At 59.9% G+C, this 25,920-nt stretch overlaps 2 protein-coding genes and 1 non-coding gene across 4 annotated transcripts; 2 read left to right on the forward strand and 1 right to left on the reverse strand.

Annotated features, from left to right (window-relative positions):
* Nucleotides 1-1,710: 1,710 nt before the first annotated feature.
* On the forward strand, nucleotides 1,711-15,076 carry GRIN3B (glutamate ionotropic receptor NMDA type subunit 3B). The gene is given in 10 exon segments (XM_037504907.1): nucleotides 1,711-2,135; nucleotides 3,923-4,503; nucleotides 5,281-6,310; nucleotides 13,139-13,284; nucleotides 13,376-13,491; nucleotides 13,595-13,746; nucleotides 14,022-14,186; nucleotides 14,263-14,315; nucleotides 14,509-14,720; nucleotides 14,723-15,076. Coding segments are annotated over 10 exon segments (3,048 nt in total). The 5' UTR covers nucleotides 1,711-1,715; the 3' UTR covers nucleotides 14,896-15,076.
* TMEM259 (transmembrane protein 259) lies at nucleotides 14,984-23,557 on the reverse strand. 2 transcript variants are annotated; one of them, XM_054693012.1, is made up of 11 exons: nucleotides 23,199-23,557; nucleotides 18,593-18,868; nucleotides 18,010-18,103; nucleotides 17,464-17,574; nucleotides 17,265-17,387; nucleotides 17,086-17,186; nucleotides 16,955-17,012; nucleotides 16,736-16,816; nucleotides 16,530-16,662; nucleotides 16,318-16,417; nucleotides 14,984-16,229 (listed from the first exon to the last, which is right to left on the reverse strand). In XM_054693012.1, exons 1-11 carry the CDS (start codon nucleotides 23,424-23,426, stop codon nucleotides 15,684-15,686), a joined length of 1,851 nt encoding a protein of 616 aa, XP_054548987.1. In that variant the 5' UTR covers nucleotides 23,427-23,557; the 3' UTR covers nucleotides 14,984-15,683. The 2 variants fall into 2 exon arrangements, with proteins under 2 accessions (XP_054548987.1, XP_037360810.1); XM_037504913.2 differs by having other exon boundaries at nucleotides 16,736-16,819; nucleotides 23,199-23,556.
* Nucleotides 23,558-23,940: 383 nt separating this feature from the next.
* On the forward strand, nucleotides 23,941-24,047 carry LOC119242504 (U6 spliceosomal RNA). Its single transcript, XR_005124503.1, has one exon. It is a non-coding gene; the product is annotated as a U6 spliceosomal RNA (small nuclear RNA).
* The last annotated feature ends 1,873 nt before the right edge of the window (nucleotides 24,048-25,920 follow it).

The following is a 25,920-nucleotide window of genomic DNA, read 5'->3' on the forward strand; positions in this document are numbered from 1 at the left end:
GGACTCAGGGGCAAAGCCCTATGCTCTCCCGGAGTCCGGCCGGCGCAGGATGATGAGTGGGGCACCGGCAGCCCCGGGGAAGCCGGGCGAGGAGGTGGGAGGCCGGGGCTCCGGAGCGTGTCCTGTGTGAGTCGCAGTCACGGCAGGCGGCGGCCTCCCCAGAGCCCGCACACGTGCTGGCTGACAACCAGCGTCCGCGACACTCTGGCTGGGGCTAGGAAGTGACCCCGGTCCATCCCCGGGGACTCTCGCTGTGGGCGGGGCACGAGCCCACTTTGGGTTGAGGCCCAGGTGGTCCCTGAGGACAGGAGAAGCTGCCTCGGCCGGGGCAGGTGGGTGCGCTGGCGGGGGGTCCTGGCGAGGAGCTGGCGTGACACAGGCCTCAGGTAGGGAGGAGCCCAGAACCCCCGGCCCTCGGACCCTTCCTGCCCCTGGATGCCCGGCCAGCGTCCTCATTACCATCGTCTCAAAATTCACCCCATGTCGCTGGCCAGCACTCGACATTTTTATTTATCTAATGGAGTTTTTTTCCCTCCCTCTGCAACACTGGCTCCAAAAGGAGATGGGGTTTTTTTCTGTGTGGAAAAAAAAAAGCACCAAAACCGAGTGTTGATTCATTCATTAGAGCTGGAATGTTCCATGCTGGCATGGCTGCCCACTTGGAATATCTTGAGAGATGCCTTGGTTTTCTCCACTCCCCCTGCCTGGGGGGGTCGATCGGTGTTTGCTGAATGCCCGCTGCAGGCCAGGACCAGGGGACCCCAGGTCGTTGTGGGGAAGCTGGAGACCCGGGAGACGGCTGGGGATTGGCGGACGAGGGAGGCATGAAAGGTCCAGAGCAGTGGAAGGTGATGTACCCAAGTGCCCCGGTCCGAGCGGAGCGACCGCCTGTTGTGTGTGAGGCTGGGGACAGCAGTTCCCAAGCCAGACAGACCTGCGCCCCGTCCCAGGGTTGAGTGGGGGGAGAAGAAGGCCCCTAAATAAGAAAGTGAATGAAAGAACAAATAGATTAAGTGATGCGGCTAACGCAGGCACCAGGAGCTGAGCTTCCATGGGTGTGTGTGTGTGTGTGTGTTTTCTGCATCTTTCTGGGGGACAAGTAGGTTCTCCAGAGCAGGGGCATTTGGCACTGAGTCTTGAAGGGTAAAGAGTTCTCTGGTCCAAGATGCCCGCCAGGGCTAGAGGCTAGATCTACCCTCTAGGTTGCCATGAGACATTCTTGCCTCAGTTTCCCCAGCGTGCACAAGATGTGGAGCACACTCACCCAGGTTGGTCAGGGTGACTGCTGCCACCTGGAGGTGCAGGGTGTTGCTGAGTGGCCATTTGGGCAAATCCTGACTCCTGAGGGAACAGTGGGCGGGTGGGGGATGGCAGATCCTGCAGGGAACAGGGGTGAGCAGTGGGGTGGAAGAGAGGACCCGATTGAGACATAAAACTCCCTCCTTGGTAATACGCCTGTTTCTTCACCTGAAGAACGGGGACATAATGGGCCTGGTGCAGAGAAGGAGGCGGTGTGGCCATGTAGTCCTGCTCCTCCTTCGTGGGCTGTTGGCACTGCGGGGCCGGGAGAGGTGAAGGCGGGCGCAGGCCAGGCAGGGAGGGGTGCGCCGGCCCGTGGGGGCGGGGAGGGAGCGATTGGCAGCCTGGGATCCAGCCTCTTGCGCCCTTGCACCCGCGGCTCAGCCTCGCCCGCCGTGCCTGGCCACAACTTTGGGATGGAGTTTGCGTGGACGCTGTGGCTCGGCCTGGCTCTGGCGCCGGGGTCCGCTGCAGGCCACCCGCAGCCGTGCGGCGTCTCGGCGCGCCTGGGGGGCTCGGTGCGCCTGGGCGCCCTCCTGCCCCGCGCGCCCACCGCCCGCGCCCGCGTCCGCGCCGCCCTGGCCCGGGCCTCCCCGGCGCCTCGGCTGCCGCACAACCTGAGCCTGGAGCTGGTGGTCGCTGCGCCCACCGCGCGCGACCCCGCGTCGCTCGCCCTCGGCCTGTGCCAGGCCCTGGCCGCGCCGGGCGTGGCGGCCGTGCTGGCCTTCCCCGAGGCGTGGCCCGAGCTGCTGCAGCTGCACTTCCTGGCGGCCGCCACGGAGACCCCGGTGCTCAGCGTGCTGCGGAGGGAGGCGCGCGCGCCCCTCGGCGCCCCGGTACGCACCGACGCCCGGAGGCTGGAGCGCGGGGCCCCGGGGTGCGCAGGAGGGAGGCCCCTGGCCGCGCTGTGGGGCAGAGTCCCGGGGCGAGCGGCCCCGGCTTTCTGGACCCCTGGTGGGAACCGGGGGATGCCCAGGAGGCCGGCTGCGGGGATGCGGAGCCCCGATGTCCGAAGCCCCCGGACGGCCCTGGGTCTCGCGGAACCTGGAGTTCGGGACCCACTTGCCGCCCCCCCCCGCCCCCCGAGCGCGGGGACCTGGAACCCGAAAGCGGGAGCCCCAGGGTGGTCGGGACCGAGAGCCCTGGACCCCCCGCTCCTGCGGGAAACTTCTGGACCCGGACGATGGAGCCCACAGGACTCCCCGGGGTGTGCAGACCCTCGTCAGGGCGTTGGGGACGGAGCCCCGCCGCCGAGACCACGGCCCTTGGGGCCCGGGGCGCGTCCCCCTCCGTCCTCCAGCGCCTCCGGGTCCGGCCCCGCGCGGGGCGGCGCGGGTCTCCTCGCTCTCTCTCGGGGGCGCGGCTCCTGTACTCGGGGGAGATTCTCCTCCTGCAGGAGCCCCCCGCTTCCGCTCTGGAGACCCTCAAAGCCAAGGCCTCCCCACCCACAGCACCCCAGATGCCCTTCTCGGACCCCAGATGCCCTTCTCGGGCGCGCGAAGCCGCCCCTCCGTGTCCTTGGGGCGTCTGGTCCACCCCCCGCGCTCGAATTTGCAAAGAAAATAGAAAATGGCCTAAGGAGGCGAGCAGGGCAGAGCCCGGGGGCCCTGTCCCCCCACCCCGGTGAGAGACCCCCCACTAAGTCCGCGGGACGCGCGCGGAGGGGCCTTCCGGGGCTCCCCTCCAGGCCACGGCTCCCTCCCTCCCCGGCCCCCTCGCTCCGCCGCCGCGACGGCGCCCCCGGGCAGGGCCGGCCTCTCCCGCCCGGGCAGGGGCAGCGTCTCTCCCCGTGCGCCGCTGCCCCTGCCCGCCGCGAGCCTCGAACCGAAGTCCAGGCTTGTGGTGCCCTCTGCTGCCGTCTCCAGGGGCTGCAGCCTCCCTGTCGGAACCGCCAGGCTTTGGGGCGCCCGCTTGTCCCCTCAAGAACTGAGCAGCACCCCACCTTGTCCCCCAGCATTTGGCACTCTGCCCCCACCCAGGCAACACCCTGCCCACCTTATATGTGGCAAAGTTCTCATCCTTCACACACTTGTTGCAAATTCAGGGGAACTTTCTGGATGCTGCCAGGCAGAGCGCCCCCAGGCCCTGGCTTGCCTAGCACAGGGGCAGTGATGTGTAGTGAGGGGGTCTCAGGAGGAAGCATGCTGGCTGGGCATCGCAAGGGCATGAGCCGTCCCTTGGTCTCCATCCATGGCCCTAGAGGACCTCCCAGGTGGGGGTGGGTGAGGTCAGGACTGGGGTTAAAGGAGGGATTTGAGTCTAGGAGAGTCCTGATTGGGGGGTGGGGGGCAGACTCCTGCATGAGCGAAGAGGAGTCTGTGGAGAGAAGGGACAAAGGGGCTGGGTTGTGAAGGATGTGTAGGAGTTGGGTGGCAATGCCTCAAAGTGGGGTAGCACAGTGTGGGGAAAGCCAAGAATCTGATCTAAAATGCTAACCTAAGGAGGCTGGGCTCTGTGCTGATGGCCACAGGGAGCCAAGAAGGGGTTCGCACAGGGGTGCAGCTAGGAGGAAAGCTGCAGGTCCAGCAATCATGGTGACATCTTCTTACCGGATCCTACTGATGGGGGTGCGTGGGGCGTGGTGGGACATGGAGGCCCCTAACTATGACCGCTCCCTTTCCAGAGCCATTTCCACCTGCAGCTGGACTGGGCCAGCCCCCTGGAGACCTTGCTGGATGTGCTGGCGTCGGTCCTGCAGGCACACGCCTGGGAGGATGTGGGCCTGGTACTCTGCCGCGTGCGGGACCCCGGGGGCCTGGTAGACCTCTGGACAGACCGGGCTGGCCAGGCCCCTAAGCTGGTGCTGGACCTAAGCCGGCCAGACACGGGCAACGCCGGGCTGCAGGCGCGCCTCGCCCCTCTGGGGTCCACAGCCCCAGTGCCCTTGGCGGTGCTCCTGGGCTGTGACGCTGCCCAGGCTCTTCGGGTGCTGCGGGATGTGCCCCCCGGGCCCCGCTGGCTGCTCGGCACCCCGCTGCCCGCTGACACGCTGCCCACGGAGGGCCTGCCGCCTGGGCTGCTGGCGCTGGGGGAGGTGGTGCGCCCCCCGCTGGAGGCCGCCATCCACGACGCGGTGGAGTTGGTGGCTCGGGCTCTGGGCAGCGTGGCTCAGGTGCACCCAGAGCAGGCCCTGCTCCCGGCCGCCGTCAACTGCAGCGACCTGCAGCCCGCCGGGCCTGCGTCCTCAGGCCGCCTCTTGGCGCGGTGAGTGGGGCCCTGCCGTGGGACGGGCACCGAGGCACCCCCTGGGCCACATCTGCTCCCGTGTCGTGTAGGCAGTTGGGCCCTGGCTGAGTCCCAGGCTCTGGGCCCCCATGACGGGCCGCTCGCACCTGTTGTAGGAGGACGCGGCGCCCCAGAATAGGATCTGATGGAGGGTTCACTCAGGTGTTTGGGGAGAAGTGGGAGGACGAGGAAGGCACTGAGGGGGGACCCCAGCAGGGGTGACCCAGCCAGGACCTGGGGAGTGCCCGGCGGAAGAGCTGCACCCTGGGCTGGCTCCGCCTTGAGCCTGGTTTACATCCCCACAGCTGTCATGCCCTGGCCGCTGCCCACATCGTGGGAGGTGGCTGTGCCCCCCACAGTCTGTGTGAGGCAGCCCCCATTGGCACAACGTCCCGCACAGGCTGCTCATCCACGCAGCGCTGCTGCTCCGAGGCTCCAGTGCCCTGGTGCTCCGCCGGGGAAACATTTTAGGGCAGGTCCCTGGTGGCAGAGCTGAGGGCAGGGTCAGAGCAGGTGGAATGGCCAGCCGGGAGACCACTGATGGTGCACAGCACCCCAAATCCAAGCAGCCCCACTTGGCTTTGCTCCAGCCTGCAGGAGGTGGGCACCTGTTAGTAAGGAACCCGGGTATGGGAGGATGCCCACATACCCGCTGTGGTACCCCAGCATGTGCCCAGGCAAGCGAGGGAGAGGGAAGGCCTGAGATTTTCAGTATGGAGCGTCCCCTGCCTGACACCCCCACGGCCTGCCCGGCAGGTTCCTGGCTGGCACATCCTTCCAGGGCCGCACGGGGCCAGTGTGGGTGACCAGTTCCTCCCAGGTGCACATGTCCCGGAGCTTCAGGGTGTGGAGCTTACGCCAGGACCCACGGGGCACCCCCGCTTGGGCCACAGTGGGCAGCTGGAGGGACGGGCGGCTGGAGTTGGAGCCAGGGGGTGCCCTGAGGCCACCACCCCCGTCAGGCGCCCAGACCCGGCCCAAGCTGCGCGTTGTGACGCTGGTGGAGCACCCCTTCGTGTTCGCCCGCGAGTCAGATGAGGATGGGCAGTGCCCCGCGGGACAGCTGTGCCTGGACCCTGGCACCACTGACTCGGCCACGCTAGACTCGCTGTTCACGGCCCTGGCCAACGGCTCCCTGCCTCGGGCCCTGCGCAAGTGCTGCTACGGCTACTGCATGGACCTGCTGGAGCGCCTGGCCGAGGACACGCCCTTCGACTTCGAGCTGTACATCGTGGGCGACGGCAAGTACGGCGCCCTGCGGGACGGCCGCTGGACCGGCCTGGTGGGCGACCTGCTGGCGGGCAGGGCCCACATGGCCGTCACCAGCTTCAGCATCAACTCAGCCCGCTCGCAGGTGATGGACTTCAGCAGCCCCTTCTTCTCCACCAGCCTGGGCATCATGGTGCGGGCGCGGGACACGGCCTCGCCCATTGGCGCCTTCATGTGGCCGCTGCACTGGTCCATGTGGGTGGGCGTCTTCACGGCGCTGCACCTCACCGCGCTCTTCCTCACGCTGTATGAGTGGCGCAGCCCCTACGGCCTCACCCCCCGGGGCCGAAACCGGGGCACCGTGTTCTCCTACTCCTCGGCCCTCAACCTCTGCTACGCCATACTTTTCGGACGCACTGTCTCCAGCAAGACACCCAAGTGCCCCACGGGGCGTCTGCTCATGAACCTGTGGGCCATCTTCTGCCTGCTCGTGCTCTCCAGCTACACGGCCAACCTGGCCGCCGTCATGGTTGGGGATAAGACTTTTGAGGAGCTGTCTGGGATCCATGACCCCAAGGTGGGTGGCCCCAGGGCAGAGCTGGGGGGTCTGTCTCTCACACACACACACATACACACACCTGCTTTCCAGAGACCTTGCCACAAGGAGCCGTCTGCTCCCAGAGGCTTACTGAGTGCCAGGCAGAGCAGGAGAGGGCTCCCCCCCTGAGGGGAGACACATGAATCAAGACAAGCCAGTGAATGGTGTGTGAGGGGGGACAGGTGGCAGGGAACAATAAGGCAGCGTGGGGACCCAGTGAGTGCTGGGAAGGGACATTTTCTTACTCGGGTAGCAGGAAATTCCCCAGTAGGGGTGGTACTTGAGGGACTTCCTTGTGCGTAGGGACTTATGCAGATGCTGGACTTCTATGTAGAAGGGACAGTGTGTTTAAAGGGCTTGGGGAACAGCTGGGAGGAGGCCCTGAGGTTGTAGCACAGCAAGTGGGTTGGGGAAGGGGGTGGTGTGGGGGAGGGAGAGGAACGGGAAGTTTTCACATGGGCTCAGGAGGGCCTGGGCCTCTAGAGTAGCTTTTCCCAAGACAGACTTTTGCCAGGAACCCCGGAAAGTTGTGGGAAGAGCAGGGGCATGTACCAGGCTATGGGTTTTTCCTTCTCTTATTTTTTAAATTTATTTAAAAATATTTCCCCTTTCTCCTTCCCCCTCCCTCTTAACTTCAGAAACCTCGCTTCATTTATTAGTGTACTCTAGTTTTTATAAGTATTTTACTTTCTCATATTGTCTGCTATGTCTTTGTCATTATGACTTGTTTTACTACACATAGTTCCCTCAAACTCCTTCCATTTTGCTGTAAATAACATTTTGTCTTGAGTAGTCGTCTGTTGTATGGATATACCACACCTTCTTAATTGCCTCCTCTATCAGTGGACACTCAGGTTGTTTCCATATACATGAAAAAAGTGTATATGCCGTGGGTTTTGGGTGGCGTGTTCTATAGATGTCTGTTAAGTCTATTTGGTCTAGTTATTCACTTAAGGGTATTGTCTATTTATTCTCTGTCTTGTTTGTCTGTCTATCGTCTTTTTTTTTAATTTATTTATTTATGAATACAAGAACTGGGGTACAGGCCAGAGGTTCAAGGGGCAAGAGGGCCCACCAGAGACAGAGTGGGGAGCAGAACAGGCAGACCAACCGAAACATACTGCCGTGGGGAGCAGCGGGCGAGACAGGCGAGGTCTGCTGTGCCATGTGGGTTGTTCCCTGGCCGGCCGGAGTTCGAACTCATGCTGCAGGGACTGTGGACAGCCTCATAGTGCTTTGCTCAACCCCTTGAGCCACTAGGGTGGCCCCGTCTGCCTATAGTTTTAAGCAGAGTATTGAAGTCTCCTAGTGTTGCTGTCCGTCTCTCTTCTGATGTATCTTGGTGTGCCATCTTTGGTGAATATAGCTTGATAAGTGTTATTTCTTCTACCAGGCCCGTAATCATAATGTCTGTCTCTGTATCTGATTAGCTTTCTTAGTTGGAAGTCCATTTTATCTGATACAAATATAGCTGTTACTTTTTTTAAATTGCCATTTGCTTATAGAATTATCTTTCAGTCTTTAGCTCTAAGTCTGTGCTAGTCTTCAGTGGTGAGATGGGTTTCCGGTAAATAGCAGAAGGTTGACTTTGTTTTCAACTCCAGTCAGCCACTGTCAAACTTTTAATTGGTGAATTCAACCTACTTACATTTAAGGTGATCTATGATACATAAGTGGTTGTTGCTTTTTTTTTTTAGTTTTTTTTTTAAAGGTCATCCTTTTATGTTGTTTGTTTTTTTTTAATGCTTTGTATCTGCCAAAGAGGCATTTTTCTATGGTAGTTTTGAATTTATTTATTTATTTATATTTAAAGATTTATTTATATAAGCACTGGGTACAGTCAGAAGCGAGGGAGGGTGAGGGAATTCACCAGAGCCAGAGCGGGGAGCAGAACAGACAGACTGACGAAGTACACTGCTGAGGGGAGCAGCGGGCGACAGGAAAGGTCTGTGCGCCATGTGGGACCCTCGCCCAGCGGCCAGATCGGGCAGCTTAGCAACCCAGCGCTCAACCGCTGCACCACCAGGGGAGGCCCATCCTTTTATGTTTTAATTAGGTTCCATTTCCATTGTATATGAGTTACTTCCACTGTTTTTTTGTTTGAAGATTATGCTGAGGTTAATATACAATGGACTGGGCCTCCCTGGTGGCACAAGGGGTTAAGACGCAACCTTTGAAGCTGTCTGCAGCCTCTCCAACACAAGTGCAATTCCCCAGACGGCCAGGAAACAGTTGCCCACATAGCGCAGCAGACCTCTCCAGACTTGTCCGCTGCTCCCCTCAGCATTGTACTTCGGTGAATCTGCCTATTCTGTTCCCCACTCTGTTTCTGGTGAATCCTCTCACCGCCCCCCACCCTGCACCTCTGGCCAAGACCCCAGCTCTTGTATGCATAAATAAATAAATCTTAAATATATATATATATATATACACGATGGACTTTTTTTAAGATTTATTTTTATTTATTTATGCATACAAGAGCTGGGGTCTAGGCCATAGGTGCGGTGGGTGAGAGGATTCACCAGAGACAGAGCGGGGAACAGAACAGGCAGACTGACTGAAATACACAGCTGAGGGGGCAGTGGGCGAGACAGGGGAGGTCTGCTGCGCCATGTGGTTCAGCTCCCTGGCTAGGGATGGAACTCATGAGGAACTCATGTTGCAGTGGCTGGGGATAGCTTCATAGTGCTGACACTTAACCTCTTGCACCACCAGGGAGGCCCCAATGGACTATTTTTGTAACTGTTTGGATGGTTTGATCTCATATTCATTCTGATGGGTCATATTTTCACTGTCACCACATTGTAAAATGTAAAATTTAGGTGTCTTTTGCCTCCATATGTTTTGTTGTTGTTGCTTTATAATAAGTAGCCCCTTTAGTACTTCATGTTGAGCTTAGTGTTGATTTAAGTTCCTTCAAATTTTGCTTTTTTTAAAAAACATTTTTTTAAAGATTTATGTATGTATACAAGAATCGGGGTACTGGCCAGAGGTGCAGGAGAGTGAGAGAATTCACCAGAGACAGAGTGGGCTGCAGAACAGGAGGATCTATGAAATACACTGCTGAGGGGAGCAGTGGGCAAGACAGGAGAGGTCTGCCATGCCACATGGGTATCTTGCATGACTGGCGGGGATCAAACCAGCATTGCAGAGGCTGTGGACAGCTTCACAGCACTTCACAGCACTGCCTGCGCCACTAGGGAGGCCCTCAATTTTTGCTTTTCAGTGAAATTCCTTACCCTATATTCTGTCTTGAATGATAATCTTGCAGGGTAAAGTATTCTGGTCTAGAAATTTTTTTTTTTCTGGTCTAGAAAATTTTTTTGAGTACTATAAATATCTTCTGCTATTTCCTTCTTGGCTGTAAGGTTTCTACTGAAAAGTCCAGGGAAGTCTAATTGGTGATTTTTATCATCGGTTTCTCCGCTGTCCCTAGGTGATTTTAATATTTTGTCTTTGTCATTGACATCAACAGTGTCATTATAATGTGTCTTGGAGTGTGTCAATCTGGTAATAATTTGGTTGGAACTCTTTGGGCCTATTGGATCAGAAAATTTGGTTGCCAAATTGAGATAATTCTCAGCAATTTTTTTTTAAAGATTTATTTATTTATTTATTTATTTATACAAGCACTGGGTACAGTCAGAAGCGTGGGAGGGTGAGAGAATTCACCAGAGCCAGAGCGGGGAGCAGAGCAGGCAGAAGGACTGAGGTACACTGCTGAGGGGAGCAGCGGGCGGCAGGAGAGGTCTGCGCGCCATGTGGGACCCTCCTCCGGTGGCCGGGGAGCAGCCGGGGATCGAGCTGGCGCCGCAGAGGCCGCGGGCAGCCTCGCAACCCAGCGCTCAACCGCTACGCCACCGGGGAGGCCCCAATTTCTTTAAATATATTTTCCATTATTTTCTCCTTCTCTTCTCTTTCTGGGACAGCCCCTGCCCCCTGTCCATGATACAGATGCTTTTTCTGTTTAAGTTGTCACAAAGACTCTTACACTGTTTTTATTTTTTAATTATTTTTTCTTTTGGTTGTTCTATTTGTGTGTTCACTGTTTTCAAGCTCATTAATTCTCTCCGCTATTTGCAGTCATCTACTCTTGAGGCCCTCTATTGTATTTTTTAATTTGGTTATAGTGCTTTTTAGATCCATTAATTCTCGCTGTAGCAGTCTCATATTTTTGTCTTTCTTGTGTTCCTGTTTTACATCATTCATTGTTTTTCTTATAAGTATGATTATAATTGGTAACTTAAACTCCTCCTGGATTGAGACTTCTTGTTTATTTTTTTGCTTGATCATGTGTGGTCTGTTGTTTAATCTCTTTATTTTTAGATTTGTGGGTTGTAATAGGGAATTTCCTTTTATTAATAAATTGGATTTATACCTCTCCTACAATGGGTATAGGGGCTCCCTGGTGGTGAATTCTCAGCACTAGGAAGCTGTCTGCAGCCTCTGCAGCATGAGTTTGATCCCCGGCTGGCCAGGGAGCTACCCACATGGTGCGGCAGACCTCTTTTGTCTCCCCACTGCTCCCCTCAGCAGTGTATTTCAGTGGGTCCATCTGTTCTGCTCCCCACTCTGTCTCTGCTGAATCCTCTCACCCCACACCCCAGTTCTTGTATGCGTAAATAAATCTTTTTTAAAAAGTGGGTGTAATTCTAGGTTTGTATTATTTTCCCTTTGTGTCTCTTCAAATGGCAGGATTGCTGACACCAGTAAGGAGCCACAGGTTGAGGGGATCTGGGGTTGTCTAGGACACCAAAAGTTCACCTCCAGTGAGCACGGAAGGCTCAGATTTCCTACTGTGCTGCAGGTCTGAGTTGTGGGGCTCCCCGAGTGCTATCCGTCCCTACTCTCGCTCTCAGCCAAATGTTTTGTACAGTCTCACGCCAGCCTCACCCTCTGGGCCATGGCTGAGCTCTCTCTAGCTGCAGTGCTGTGAGACCTGTGGCTGAGGCAGGGCCACCAGCTGGAAATTCTGTATTTTCCAGTATGGAACCTTACCCTGGTGTGTTTGCTCCTCTTATTATTAAGATTCCATCGTTTAAGCTTTGGCTATTGAGAGCATTCAGTTGTCTTTGTTTTGGCCCCAGGTAGGTTATCAGCAGGTGTTCTGAATATCACAGCTTCAGGTTACCAATAGGAGGGTCACTGCCTCCAGGAAGCGATCCAAACTGGTTCTCCTTGCTGGTCTGGGCTCCGGAAAGTTCTAGATTGGGAGCTCACATCCAAGCCAGGAACCATTCCTCACCCTCACCCCTCTAGTTCTCCAGTAGTGCACCCTCTGTCCTGAGCACCAACTCTGTGTACCCCCTTCTCCGGGCAGTGCCAGGTCTCCAAAGTCTCTGATATGGGTGTGTGCCCCGAGTTAACAGCAGCAGAGGCCTCCCTCCTTCTCATGGGCCGACTCCCCCAGTAGCCCTGCAGTTTACCCAGGTTTCCCCACCCTCCCCCGCATCTTACTCCTGATAGAGTTGGTAGACATGTTTTCTCTTTCAGAAGTTGTCGACTCTGTTCTGTTGTAATTCAGTTGTTTTTTTTTTTTAAAGAGACATGTTTTATTTTATTTTATTTATTTATTTGTTCGTTCGTTTTGTTTTATACATGCACTGGGTACAGTCAGAAGCGCGGGAGGGTGAGAGAATTCACCAGATCCAGAGCGGGGAGCAGAGCAGGCAGAAGAACCGAAATACACTGCTGAGGGGAGCAGCGGGCGGCAGGAGAGGTCTGCGCGCCATGTGGGACCCTCCTCTGGTGGCCAGGGAGCAGCCGGGGATCGAACCGGCGCCGCAGAGGCCGCAGGTAGCTTCGCAACTCAGCGCTCAACCGCTGCGCCACCGGGGAGGCCCTGTAATTCAGTTTTGAGTACGTGGAGGAGGCGAAGCCCAGCACCCCTACTCTGCCACCATCTTGTCAGACTCCCTGTATTTATCACTTTTAATAAAAAACATTGGCTATTCCTTAGCGGCAAGCAATGAATAAGCCCGCCATCCAGCTCCAAAATCAGCCCCCAGCCGGTTTCGCCTCTGTACCCCATCCTGTTTTTTCACCATATTCTGGGCACTTAAACATCAGGGAAACTTGACAAGATACACCAACCCCCGGCCGCATTTTTTTCACCTCACGGATGGTAGAAACCTCTCTGCGCTAGGCTGCCTCCCCGCCTCTCCCTTGGGGATTCGCTTGTTGGATACTTTTGTTTTGGTCCCAGTGTCTCCCACCATTTGGCTCTGGATGACTGTGTCCAAAGGGTGTTTAGCCTGTGAGGCTAACCCCACTCTAGTGTCCCCTAAAAGCTAGGAATAAAGCCTGGGCCTACACTGTGGTGGCCACTGGTCACACATGGATTCTTTTAGGTTAAATTAAGTAAACATTAAGGGTGCGATGGCCAAGAGAGCACAGCAGGTACGGTAGGCTCCATCACCCAAAGGCCCGGGTGGCCGTGCTCCAGAGGGCAGGTGGGGTTCAGGTCTGGAGTTTCCGTGGTGCTGTGGACTTGTCAGGAGGTGCAGTCACCCACTTATTCCTTAGAATCCTGGAAGTGGTGAGCTTGGGGCTCACCAAGTCTCCCAGGGGAGATGGTGAGGCCTGCAGTTCCATGTTTCTTGTCTGGGTCATCCTGCCCCCAGGGAGCTCTAAGGGCCACACCGGCATGGTGTGGGGGCAGAAGTGCTCCGGACAAGCCACTAGAGCCGAGCCAGTCTCGCGCCAGCAGGCAGAGGGGAGAGGATGCATGACCAAGGCTGAGGCAGGCAGTCGGGGTGGGTGGGATGCAGGCCCAGGAGGCTGCACTGACAGGCGGCTGGCCCACAGCTGCATCACCCGTCCCAGGGCTTCCGCTTTGGCACCGTGTGGGAGAGCAGCGCCGAGGCTTACATCAAGAAGAGCTTCCCAGAGATGCACGCGCACATGCGGCCGCACAGCGCGCCCACCACGCCCGATGGCGTCGCCATGCTCACGTAAGGGGACAGGCCCGATGGGAAGGCCGCACCCGGCGGGCGGGGCAGGGCCGAAGCACAGGGCAGTGACTCCATTACTGCACCCCCCCAGGAGTGACCCCCCCAAGCTCAACGCCTTCATCATGGACAAGTCACTCCTGGACTACGAGGTCTCCATCGACGCTGACTGCAAACTGCTGACCGTGGGCAAGCCCTTCGCCATCGAAGGTGAGGCCTCTGGGGCCAGTGACTGGGGGTTCATGGTGGTCCTTGCTCCCTCGGGCTGCGTCCAGCTATGTCCCAACCCGCCCCCGACCCCGGCCTTCCCCAGGCTACGGCATCGGACTCCCCCAGAACTCGCCACTCACTTCCAACCTGTCGGAGTTCATCAGCCGCTACAAGTCCTCCGGCTTCATCGACCTGCTGCATGACAAGTGGTACAAGATGGTGCCTTGCGGGAAGCGGGCCATCGCCGTTACAGAGGTGGGCAGGGCCTGAGGTGGAGGGTGGGGGCAGGTGTGGGGGGATCTGAGTATGTCGAGGCCTTGCCTGAGACCAAACCCTGATCGGACCCGAGGGTTTTTGTCTGCTTTTGTGCAATACTAGTCATGCTATGAACCCCAAGGTCCAGTGGCCCCTCCAGGTGACCCAGTCGCGTACAGCCCACCCCCTCCCAGACCCAGCCTGTCGCCCAGGATTGGGGTTCCCAAAGGGTCGGCTATGAAAGTGACGGGCTTATGCCTGTGTCCCTCCTCTAGACGCTCCAGATGGGCATCTACCACTTTTCTGGACTCTTTGTGCTACTCTGCCTGGGCCTTGGCAGCGCTCTGCTCAGCTCACTGGGTGAGCACATCTTTTATCACCTGGCGCTGCCACGCATCCGCAGGGGCAACAAGCTGCAGTACTGGCTGCACACGAGCCAGGTGAGGTGCTGGCCAGGCGGGCAGACCAGGGCAGCTTCCCACCTCCCCACCCCCATGTGGCTTTTTTGTGTTCCAGAGAATCCACCGTGCCCTCAACACAGAGCCGCCGGAGGGGCAGGAGGAGCCAGAGTCCAGGCAAGACACCCCAGGGGTGGCTCCTCAACACCCCCATTCCCTCCCTCAACTGGGCCACCCCCTGCCTTAGTCCCCATACCATGGCCTCCTCAGGGGCCATTACCCCAAGGGCAGAGGGGGGCTCATGGGTAGGACACAGCTGCCTGTTCAGGGACACTGGCCCACCCCTTTCATCCAGGGTTCTCAGCGGCCCTGAGGAGCAACAGGACACGACAGCAGCCCCTGCAGCAAAGCAGGGCTGGACCCGGGTGCGCCGGACCATGGTGCGAGAGCGTCGCGTGCGCTTCCTGCTGGAGCCGTCCGCAGCCACTGCAGCACCAGAGGCTGAGACCAGCCCAGCAAAAGGGCCCACCCGGCCCTGCTCCAATGGCCGCCCACCAGCCGCACTGCCCTCCAGCACCGCGCCCCAGGAGAGCTGCAGGAGCTGGAGCAGCGCATTGCGGGCGCGAGGGAGAGGCTCCGCCTGGCCCTGGTGCGGCGTGGAGAGCTGCTGGCCCAGCTGGGGGACAGCGCCTGCGACAGGCCACTGCGCCTGCTCCAAGCCTACTCGGAAGGTACCGGGGCTATGCGGTGATGGCCCCAGAAAGCAGACCGCCGCGCTGTACCTGCGGCACCAGGCGGAGATGGTCAGGCCCTGCCCTCGCACCACCCCAGCACCGAAGCGGAGTCCCACCCCCGACACAGGCGTGGGCTGGGCCGCTTCCGACAGTTTATTCTATATACAAACACAATTTGTACACTGCAATTAAATAGAATGGAATGAACGCTCTTCTGCATTCCTCATTGAGTGACTGGGTTTGGCCGCTGGCCCTCCTGCCTGAGCAGGGCTGGATGCAATGTCCAGCAGCTGCCTTCAATGTTGGCGCCCTCACACCATGTCCCTGTGGCCGTGACAGAGCTCAGCCCGCCCCCCCATTCCCTTGCAATGGCACGCACACGTGGGGGTGGGGCATGGAAAAGGCACTGCGCATGACAGAGCACCAGCTGAGCCAGCTGACTAGAACAGCAAGGAAGCCTGACCGGTCACCTTGCTTAGAACTGCCTGGCTCTGCCCTCAGGGATAGCTCGCTCCAGACCTTCCACCAACCCCTTTCATAACCGTCTGCAGAGCCCCCCGACTTCTGCTCAGACTCACCCCGTGCTGGCTGAGGGGGCTCACCACAAATGGGGTAAGGACATGCCTCAGGTGGGTCCCATGCCTGGGGGAGAGAAGCCTGTCTTCTGGGCAAATGACAAATCTGTCATCACCCAAGGCAGTCCCAGAGCCACCAGGGACAGTCTCTGGACCCCTGAGGGCTCCAGCCAGGTCATGCCCAGTGGGCCAGGATGGCCAGGGACAGGTGGCTCAGCTGAAGGGCTATCTCAGGACCCCACCTCCGAGGGGGCATCTGCTGGAGCTGTGGACGTGGGGTCAGGCCCACTCACCCCTGTGGCAGGGGGCGCTGTGTCAAGCATCAGGGAGTCATTTGGGGGGCCACTGTCCTGGGGGGCCTGAGGGGGCGCCCCACTGGGGATCAAGGGGCCAGCGACCCGCCGGTCCAGGAGGGAGGCACTGAGACCCGACAGGAAGGAGGCGTCTGTGATGATGGCAGCTGTCTCTGCCATCCAGCCTAAGTCACCACTGGCGGCCGCAGCCACTGAGGCGGCCGCAGCCACTAGGGAGCTGGGTGCTGCGGCCATGGAACCAGGACCCCCGCCAGCACCCTGAGAGCCAGGGCCCAGGGCAGGAGGTTGGCCAGCAGGGTCAGGGGCAGCAGCTGGGGTGCCACCGTTGTTATTCAGGTCATCTGGCAGCGCTGTGGGGGTGCCAGGGCCCAGTGGTGGGGTCTGCAGCAACATTTCCTGGATGCGGATCTGCTGCAGGATGGCGGGCAGCTCGTAGTGGTGGAAGAAGTAGATCATGGAATGCTGAAGATAGGGCACTCTGGGTCAGGAGAGCACAGAGCCAGAGTTCCCTGGGGTAACCCACCCCAGCGGCTGAGGCAGGGCACCTTACCTGAATGAAGAGCCAGGAGGTGACCAAGGCCAGGCTGCTGTACTGCCCATTGAAGCGGTAGTGGTAGGCATAGAAGGCAAAGTGGTACAGGTAGAAGAACCTGTAGGCAGAGGTGCCACCCACTGACCTGCTGCTGCCTGGGACCTGCTGAGCCACTCGCCCAACCCATGTGCCCAGCCGCCCTGCAGCTCCACCCGCCAACTGCCGCTCACCGCAGCCAGTGCCTCTTGCTGGTGTTGGTGTGGCAACAGATAGCATCATACTGGTCGGCCAACCACACAACGAGGATGATGTAGAAGGCCGTGGTGGTGTCGTTGAAGAACTCAGACATGATGGCCTCCATGCCTGGGGAAGAGCAGGCGGGGGTTGGGGGGTGGAATGGAGCAGGCAGGGGAAGCCAGAGGGGCGGGGTCCTCACCAACGAGGGCCAGGATGACGGTCAGCAGGGGCGCTGCAGGGAAGGCGATGGCCATGTTCATCTCCAGCATCTGCAGCAGGTCCACTGCGGGCAGAGGGCGGCAGGCGGGCAGACCGATTGAGGCACCCAGCAGCAGGGTGGGACGGGTGGGCAGGGGCCCTCGGGGGGCCTGGAGCTAAGCCCACCCCCCCTCGCCAGCTGGCTGGAGGGAAGACTCACCAATGAAGACGAAGATCTGGTGGTGGGAGTAGCGGAGCAGCATGGAGACGCTCAGGGTCTGCAAGCGAAAGGCATGAGCTGGGGAGGGCACCCGAGCCCCGAGCCCCAGCCCTGCCCGGCCCCGCACTCACGAAGATGACCATGATGATGAAGGCGGCCAGGTAGGACGTGCGCGCCATCCACATGCTCACGAAGCGGTAGTGTTCCCCCGACACCACATTGCGGAGGAAGCCTGTGGAGGAAGCAGTGAGCTCGTCCGCTGCCGCGCGCCTCCCCACCTCCCCAAATCAAGTCCCACTTGAGGGCGCACCCTTGTTCTCCTCGTTCTCAGCCAGGCCCTTCACACTGGACATGAGGATGTCGTCGTAGCCCAGGAACTCGGCCAACAGCAGGCGGCTGAAGCGGTCTCCAAAGCACTGGTCCCGCGTGGGGTCTGTGGGTGGGCACGTGACCGGCTGTGTGCCTGACCAGGGCCCACAACCCCAGACAGGAGAGCCCCCGAGACTCACCCAGGGTGACCACCATGACCGGGATACTGAGGCGCTGCCGAGTGGCCTGTGACAGCCGTAGGAAGCCATACTCCAGCGAGTACTCCACGATGTACTCGTCCTGTGGCCACACTGTCGGACGCAGAAGAGGGACAGGACTGGTCAGCCTGGCAGTCCTCGCCACGGCCCCTTCCTGGGTTAGGCCAGAGCTGGCTTGGGGAGAGCCCAGGCTGTGGGAGCATCACCGGCACCAGACGCCAGGGTTTGGGTCGGGGCTGGCTCTTAAGAGCATAGTTCTGAGCTGAGGGGGCCCCATCACCCTCCCCTCAGCCCCCACCTTTCATGGAAGGGGCCCAGAGAGGGCATGCCAGTAGTGGGGTGCAGGAGCAGCCCCAAGGCCTCACATGCTGCTGACAGATAGGGAAACTGAGGCGCAGAGGAGTTACTCTCCCAGGCAGTGCTGACTGGCTGCTCAGACCCTTGGCCCTCTGGCAAGGGCTGTGAGAGACCCGAGGTGACTTCCCCTGCCCACCTCCATGCCATGCCTGGTGCAGCTGAGCCCGATACCTTTACTGGGCGTCTCGGGGAAGGGGAACTCCTGGCTGTCGTTGCCAGCACCGCCCGGCGGCTTGAACACCTTGGGTTCGATGTCCAGCTCAAACTGTGGGGTGCCAGGCAGCAGAACGTCAGCAGGCCATGGCACAGGAGGGCCAGCACTGTGACCCCCAACTCTGCCCTAATGCCCTCTCCCTCTGTGGCAGGAGAACTGCTGCCCAGAGTCCAATCAAGATGCCCTCCTCAATACCAAGCTCCCCAAGTAACTATTTCCAAGAGAAGGTTTGCACCCCAAAGCTGGGCCAGGGCAGAGCTTCACAGCTCATGAGGGATGAGGCACATGGTGAAGTCTGTACCAACACCCCAACTATGCCAGCACCTGCTATGCCTAACTCCCTCTAGTCAGTGGGGGGTGCCCCACTCTGGGTGCCCCCAGAACTAAGCCAATCCCTTTCACACGACAGGATCTAAGTCTGTGCACCCTGATCCTCTGCTCTCCGCGTGCCCAGGCCCTGTCAGCAGGAAGGCAGGGGGCGGGCTCGGCCTGTGCGCTCGGACACGCACAGCTGCTGGTCTGCCCACCGGGTGTCCGCACCTTGATGGAGCTATTCCCGAACATCTCCATGGTCAGCTCCTCTTCCTCCTCTTCCTCCAGTTCCAGGCCAGGTTCCACGGCCAAGCCAGGGAAATTGGCTCGGCTGGTGCCCTCGCAGAACTGCAGGAAGACGGGCGCGCGGCTGGAGTTGTGCTGCACCTCCACACGCAGGACGCCCTCACGGGGCCACTGGTCACGCACGTGCTCCAGGCAGTTGACAGGAGAGCGGGAGAAGACGATGTGGATGTAGGCCAGCACGAAGAGCACAAACAAGGCCTGGGGGGAAGGCGCAGTCAGCAGGGGTCCGGAAGACCCTGCAGTCCAGCCCTGAACACCAGGCAGTGCGCCTGAGCTTGGTGGGCCCCTGGCGCCTCCCACGCAGGCTGGGCCCCGTGATCAACCCGGATGAGCTGGCATGAGGCCTTCCTGAGAGCAGGGAGGACAGGTTCCACACAGCCCACCTGTTCTGTCTCTCAAGGACTCCTGACCTCATTAGCTAAAAACAGCATTTTTTTCACCTATCAGGCACCCTCAACACCCCTCTCCCTGGCTGGCAGGGACAACTGGAGCGGTCCAGGACACAGCTGGCCCTCGAGGGTGGCAGGGCCCACAGAAGGGTGAACTGGCTCTGCCTGAGGCTGTCTCCCTGTCTGTGAAGCGGCGGCAGCAGTGGTTCCCACACAGGCCAGTTCTGCCGCCAAGACACACTCGGTGACATCTGGGACAAAGTGGGTCATCAAAAGAGCAGCCCCCACCTCAAGTGTGTTCATAGTCACCCCCACTCATCCCAGAGCCACCCTCACTGTAAGGGTTTGCTTCTCACAGGCCGCAGATGGCCAAATGTCATCCTCTCGGCCTGAACACTATGTCCACAGCCTCACCCCTGTGCATCCCACTCACTGCCCTACCCCTTGGGGAAAGGGCTCAGCTGGCCCCATGTGATGCCTACACCCCAGAAAGGTGGGTACCAGGGAGCTGGTGACCCCAGGAGCTCAGCCACAGACTGGGGTGATCCCTCAGGTGGACTAATACAATTTCTGATAACCCACCACAAACACCCCACCCTCCGCCAAGAGCCACGGAGACTGAAACCACAGCCACCAAAAAAGCCACGGGAGAGAGACCAGACCAAAGGCCCCTCCTGTCCCGAGGAGGGGGTGCCAATGCTCAGGCCTACGGGAGCTGCCCAAGGCCAGAGCCACCGGCAGGGCGCCCGGCCCTTCCATGCCCTGCTATGAGTCCACGCCAGTCAAGGACCACGAGTCGCCCCTCTGGAGCCCCCTGCAGACTGGGCAAAGGCCGGGCCAGGGAGGGTCTCACTCCTACCCTGGCCCAGACACAGTGCTGATGGCATGAGGGGGATGCAGAACCAGGGGACAGGGAGAGACCCCGTATCTGAGATGCTGAAGTCCTGGATTCAGTGAGGCATGAAGCAGGGGAGCCCGCCCCACACTCGAGCTATGTCAGAACCAAAAGCTCCGTCCCGGGAACCAACTGCCCTGCGTTTCCTTTGTCCACAGCCCGAAGTGCCGCAGACACGAAGACCAGGACCCGGGCAGGTCGACGCCGGGGCCAAGTCAGACCAGGCAGCTCGCTGGCCTGCAGGTTGCCAGACAGACGCTGCAGCCAACCCCTGGGCTGGGACTCCCGCCCGAGCGGGGTGGGTGCCGGCGCCCCGCGGCCACACTGCAGGCTGCCGCCCCGCTGGCGCCGCGCCCAGGACACTGCCCCGGCCGGCACGGGGAGTGCGGCAAACGCCAAGGCGTCACAGAAAGTGCTGACACACGCTCTCACCTCGCTCGAGGCCCGACGGGACCCAAGCCTGCCGGCTCCCCCTATGGACAAGGGAGGGGAGGCACAGGGGCCACGCGGCCGGGAGCGAGACCTGGAGAACACGGCACGGTGGCTGGGCCCACGGGAGGGGGGAGCAACAGCACGCAGCCACCAGCCCAGGCCTGAGCCACCCGTCTGAAATCAAGGGGGGCTGGCGTGCTAATGGGCACGAGCATGGCACCTGGTGCCCTCTCCTGCGCCCTCACGGGGGTCCAGCACCGCCAGCGTCCTCCTGGCCCTAAGTCCCAGGTGGGCCCATCACCCTTGAACCAACAGGCACGACCCTGGAGGCAGGGCCTAGGGTCTCTCCCCCTACCAGACAGGGCCTGACCCCACCCGGGCCTCTGTTTCCCCGTCACTGGGCAAGATCTGCCATCCCCAGGCAGCACCGTGTTCCGGCCCAAGCACCCAGCCGACTGACTCCGCCCAAGGGCTTTGGGGGTCTCACTCTGGGTCTTTCCTGAATAAAAGGAAAGACCTTTTCAACAGGCTCTTGGCGATCAGCCCCCCAACCTCCTGACCCCGGGGGACTCCAGGCTCCCGCCTTCCCAGATGCAGGACCTTTCCGAAGACCGCGGCCCCCCCCTCCCCGCGTCTGCCCGCTTGCTGCGCCCGCGCCCGGCATGGAGCCGCTCAGAGCGCGTGTCCAGGGAGCCCAGACCAAGGGAAGACGGATCACTTATGCCCTCGACTCACGCCTCAGGGATCTGCGGGTGCCCCACTGCCCCCATTCTCCAGAGGGAGTGAGGTGACAGGGTGCCCCGCCCCACGTGCCCCAGTGGCTGCAGGGTCAGCCGACCAGGGTCCAGAGAGCAAGAGTTCCGTGACCGAGCGGTGCTGCCAGGTCGCAGTCGCCAAGAGCAGTGGAGGTGCCCCAGGCCCGCAAGGGGCTCCCAACACTCAGCTGCTGCCCCTCACGCCCCCGCAACGGGTACCGCACACACACCCCGAGAATGACCCCCGAGCAGAGTGAGTGGGCTGGGAGTCCCGGCTGGCCGTGGCCGGGAGGCCCGTGGCACCAGCACCACAGGATGAGGCAACCTGAGGGCGCGGGAGTGGCCCGCGTCTCTGCGGCATGAGCACTGGGAGCCGAGAGGGCAGGAAGCAGAACTTTCTGCAACCTGAAGCAGCCTCAGAAACCAGCTGGTCCAGTCCTTACTTTGCAGGAAAGCCAAAGGCACCCGGGCCTAAGTCTACAACACCAGGGGTAGGGAAGGTTCATGAACGATGACACCCGACCCTGACTGCACCCTGTTGAGAGTTGGGGTGCTCCCCTCACCCTCTGTCCACCTGCACGGGACATTCCTAGATGTGGAAGCTACAGCACTGGCTCAACTACAAGCCACTCTTAAACCAGAAGTCACTGGGCAGAGTTGAGGCCACCGGATTAGGCTCTTGGGGCGGCTGGGCTCCGTGGGGGAGGGGCCCCCCTGTGGACACTGAGGCTCCTGAGCACCTCTGAGAAGAGAGCTTCCTCTCCCGAGCAAACCACGGCACAGACAACCTGTTCACAAAACTCAAGGTTGTCCATAACCCCAGAGAGCTGGATAAAGGAACCTCCATTCAGTAATCCTCCACAGCCTACTCACTCCTCTCAAGGGGACCTGTTCTGGGGGGGCTCTGCACAGCCTCCTGAGCCATAGAACATCAGTCTCCAAGACAAGGGACTGGAGGCACAGGAGCCTCTCTGGAAGCTGTGGGGCGTCTGGGACCTGCACCCAGGCCAGTCTCACCCAAGAGTCAGGAACTCTTGGTTAACCCCAGCACTGGACCGGCTGTGGTCAGTCCCCTTTCTGCAGACAGGAACCCAGGAGCACTTGGCAACCGCAGCATCCCCTGGCCCCCGGCGGAGGCACTCTGATGGGAAACCAGAGGGGCATTTCTCCAATTCCTCAGATATGTCAGGGTCAAATGACCCCTCTCTGCTCAGGAATCCAAGACCTTGCACAGACTAACTGCTCCGAGGGGGCTCAGCTATCACCCTAGTGAGGCCCCATCTTCCAGGGGCCCAGACCAGCGCCAGTACTTCATGAGCCAAACTCCCAGCTGAAATCTCAGTGCCAGCAGGGAGGATAGGAGAGGTCCCTTGCTAAGTTCTGCACAGTAACTCTGGTTGTGACTTCGCCACTAATCACGGAGAGATGACCTCAGCTAGGTCATATTTCCTGGGGAGGCTCAGAAAAGAGTTGGGGTGGGGGACAGCTGGGCGGCCCAAAGAGTTAAGAAGCCCGAGGAGAAGAGGAAGCAGGAGTTAGAGATGGAAACGAGGGGTTACAGTGTGGGCGGGTGGGGTGGGGGTGTGTCCTGAAGGGACTGTGATGGGGCCTGTTTCCAGGAAGGTCAGGACTGGGGTTCTGGGTGTGCAGGGGCCTAAGAGGGTGGGGAAGAGGTTCACTCCGGACTGAAGACTCCCGGTCGCATAACCAGGGGTCCGGGGCTTGGAGGAGGTCCCTGGCAGACGAGAGCCCGGAGGAAGGGTGAAGCCAGGGAATGGGCGCGGCCTGGAGAGGATCAGGAGCTCCTGAAATGGGGGACAGGCGCCCGATGCCCCGAAACCCGGGTAGTCCCAGGTGAAAGTCTCGGGTAGGGGCTCAGGGGCTAGAGTTAGGGGTAGCAAACGTAAAAAGGAGGGTCACCAAGGGCTCGGGCAGGGTCCTGGCCTGGCCTCCGCTGGGAACTCTCTAACCCGGGCGGGATCGGGGGTCCGCATCAGAGGTCGCAGAGCTGGGGGGAGGGTCCGGCTGCCGAGGTCGGGGGTGGGGGCCGCAGTCACCTTCAACAACACGAAGAACTCGAAGAGACGGCGGAAGGCAGGCGGGAAGAGGCGCGAGTAGGTGACAGCCATCTTGAAGAACAGCGCGTGGAAAAGCCGGTCGCGCACGTTGATGAGCGGGTTGGGGTTGAGGTTGGGGGTGCGAGGCCCGCGCGCGGGGGCCGGGCCGCCGCCGCCACCGCCGTTGGGCCCGGGCCCAGGGCCCCCGGGCGCCACGTGCTCCGACATGCCGCCCACCGTCGTCCCTAACGGCCCGCGGGTCCCCGAGGGTGCCTTCCCGCCGCCATGGGCCCTTCTCCCCGCCGCCGCTTCTACGGACGCCCAGCTGCCGCCGCCATCTTCCGCCTCCGCGTCCCCTCCGCCGCGGGCGGCCAAGGCCAGCGAGTTGCTGCCCGGCCAGAGCGCCTCCTTGAGCCCGCGGGGAACTCTGGGATGCCGCGGCCGCCGCCGGTCGCCCCGCCCCCGGCCTGGTTGCCCGACTCGCGGAGGCAGAGGGGGTGGTGCTGCGTCTCGCTCGACTATTTTGCATATTTCTTCCCACAAGTCCTCGCGGCTACGAGGTAGCTAAATGCTATCCATTTGAGGCGTTAAATATTATTAAAAACACTCCAAGTAAGTGTTACTGAAGGAGATGTTTCATATGACACTCTAGGAAGGCAAATTGAATGTTCTATAAATTGGTGTAGGTGTAAAGTGATTTGACTTATGGACTATAAATAGCTGTCTGATGTCCCAACAGTTCGTGTTTGCTTCGGCAGCACATATACTAAAATTGGAACGATACAGAGAAGATTAGCATGGCCCCTGCGCAAGGATGACACGCAAATTCGTGAAGCGTTCCATATTTTCTTGCTTGCACCCGTGCATCTTCGGGCGTTTAGTCAGTTCTTGCTGAGTTCCCGCTGCAGGCCCGAGAGGAAGATTGTTTCCGAAGCTGAGTCAGCCTTTGCTCTTACTTCAGCTCCCCTTCCTAGCGACTGCCAAGCTTTCCTCCTGTGAACCAGACAGACCCCAACTCACGCCTGCGCCCTGGCTCCCAGCCCCCTGATCGGGCCTGGCAGGACACAGGTGTGCATCTGCCAAGTGTCACCTGCGCAACTGTCGCCCATCGCCGAACGGCGACAGTGCACAGGCCTCCAAAAGCCACAACGGCGTGTAGCTGGCCCTAGCACGGCCACCTCTTGGCTGCCACCTGACTGGGACAGGTGCCCGCACCCAAACCCCACGCATAGGCGCGGCCCCCAGTGTCCCGGCGCTGCGTGGGCACCTCTGGGTCATATGTTCCCTCCCTCCTCTTTGGATCGACTGAGTGTCTCCTAGTAGCCGAGGAAGTCGTTTATGTTTGACCACGGCAGGACGCCTGGACGGGCAGCAGGGTTTCACCAGGAAGGACGAGGGGCAGGCAGGACGGCTGCGCACGGGCTCAGGAAGTGAGCTTGCAGCCCCTGGGCTGGGTGCTAGGTGTTGGGGACACAACAAGGGCTGCAGCAGGTTGGTCTCCCCCCTGACAGAGCTCTGGCACGCCAGGGGAGAGGTGACCAGCCACGGGATGTCAGGTCTGCTTCCTGAGGGTAGGCGGGGGCCCCCTCCCCAGGGGCTCACAGGGAAGTTCTGAGAAAGAGCAGGGTGTGAGGATGGGGTGAGGTCTGTTCTGAGTTGGACTGAGTGGGCAGGGTGGGAGGAGACTTTCAGCTACAGTCTGCAGGCTGAGAGACTCTCCCAGACCTTCCTGCCAGGTTCCATGATCCTGGGAGCCTTACACCTTGGGGATGGACAGACTGACCCTGCTTTTCCAAGACCAGGAAGCCAAGATCATGTTCTTCCTCTTCCATAAAGAGTGCTCTGGACAGGCCTTGGCTCTCAGTGCGCACACTTGACATATCGTGGATCACCCCTCAAATCAGGCCTATGTCCCCTTGACCTGGGAGTAAGTCCAGTCTCTGTGTTGGAGGGTGAGGGATCAGGGGCCCTTATACGTCCAGCAAGGCCCAACCTTGGGGCCCTCCTGGGCTCGTGGCCACTGTGGCTAAGGGATGGAAAGTTGAAACTAATTTAATTGTTGCCAACGTGATTTCCGTTGAACCAGTGTGTGTGGCGAGCAGCTGCCGCGTTAAGCATCAGCCCAGGGTTCATAGGTGCCGCTACCGTGTGCCCACACCATGTGGCCGCCTCCTATTATCACCATCAGGGAAAAGGGAAAAAGGGGCACGCGAGAGCTCTAAATGGAACCCGAATACCGCAGAGAAGACGGATCCATGGCCGTGCTGCTGGGGACAGCTGGGAAAAGAGAGGTTGCCCTGGGCTGGGAGCTGCTGCAGCGTCAGCGGTGCTCGTGCTGGGTGTGCCAGGGCACAGGGGCAAGGGCGCGGCGAGGGCAGGTTGAGGGTTAAATGAGGATTTGGGGAGGCTCCCGGAGAAGGTGGCTCTCTGGCGGTGCTGGAACGAGAGGCCGCAGGCCGCCGATGGCCGTGGCTGGTGGTGAACAAGGGAGGGTCCCAACCTGAGTCGCCGGGTTGTCCTGTGGAGCGGTTGTGGTGGCTGTTCGTTGCTGTCCCTGCATCACATGCCCCTCGCAGATGTGCCAACCAGGAAGTGGCGTGAGGAACAGGGCGGAGACACCTGTCTGAACCAAAAATAAGACAGCAGTGGGGGTGTTCAAAGCCCCCCCAGGAGGTGCCTAAAGCCCTCACTTAGGGTCCCAGCCTGAGGTCATGCCTTGAGC

This window comes from Talpa occidentalis, unplaced genomic scaffold, assembly GCF_014898055.3.
Source record: "Talpa occidentalis isolate TD23 unplaced genomic scaffold, MPIMG_talOcc4v2.1 talOcc4.12, whole genome shotgun sequence".
NCBI classification, from domain to species: domain Eukaryota; kingdom Metazoa; phylum Chordata; class Mammalia; order Eulipotyphla; family Talpidae; genus Talpa; species Talpa occidentalis.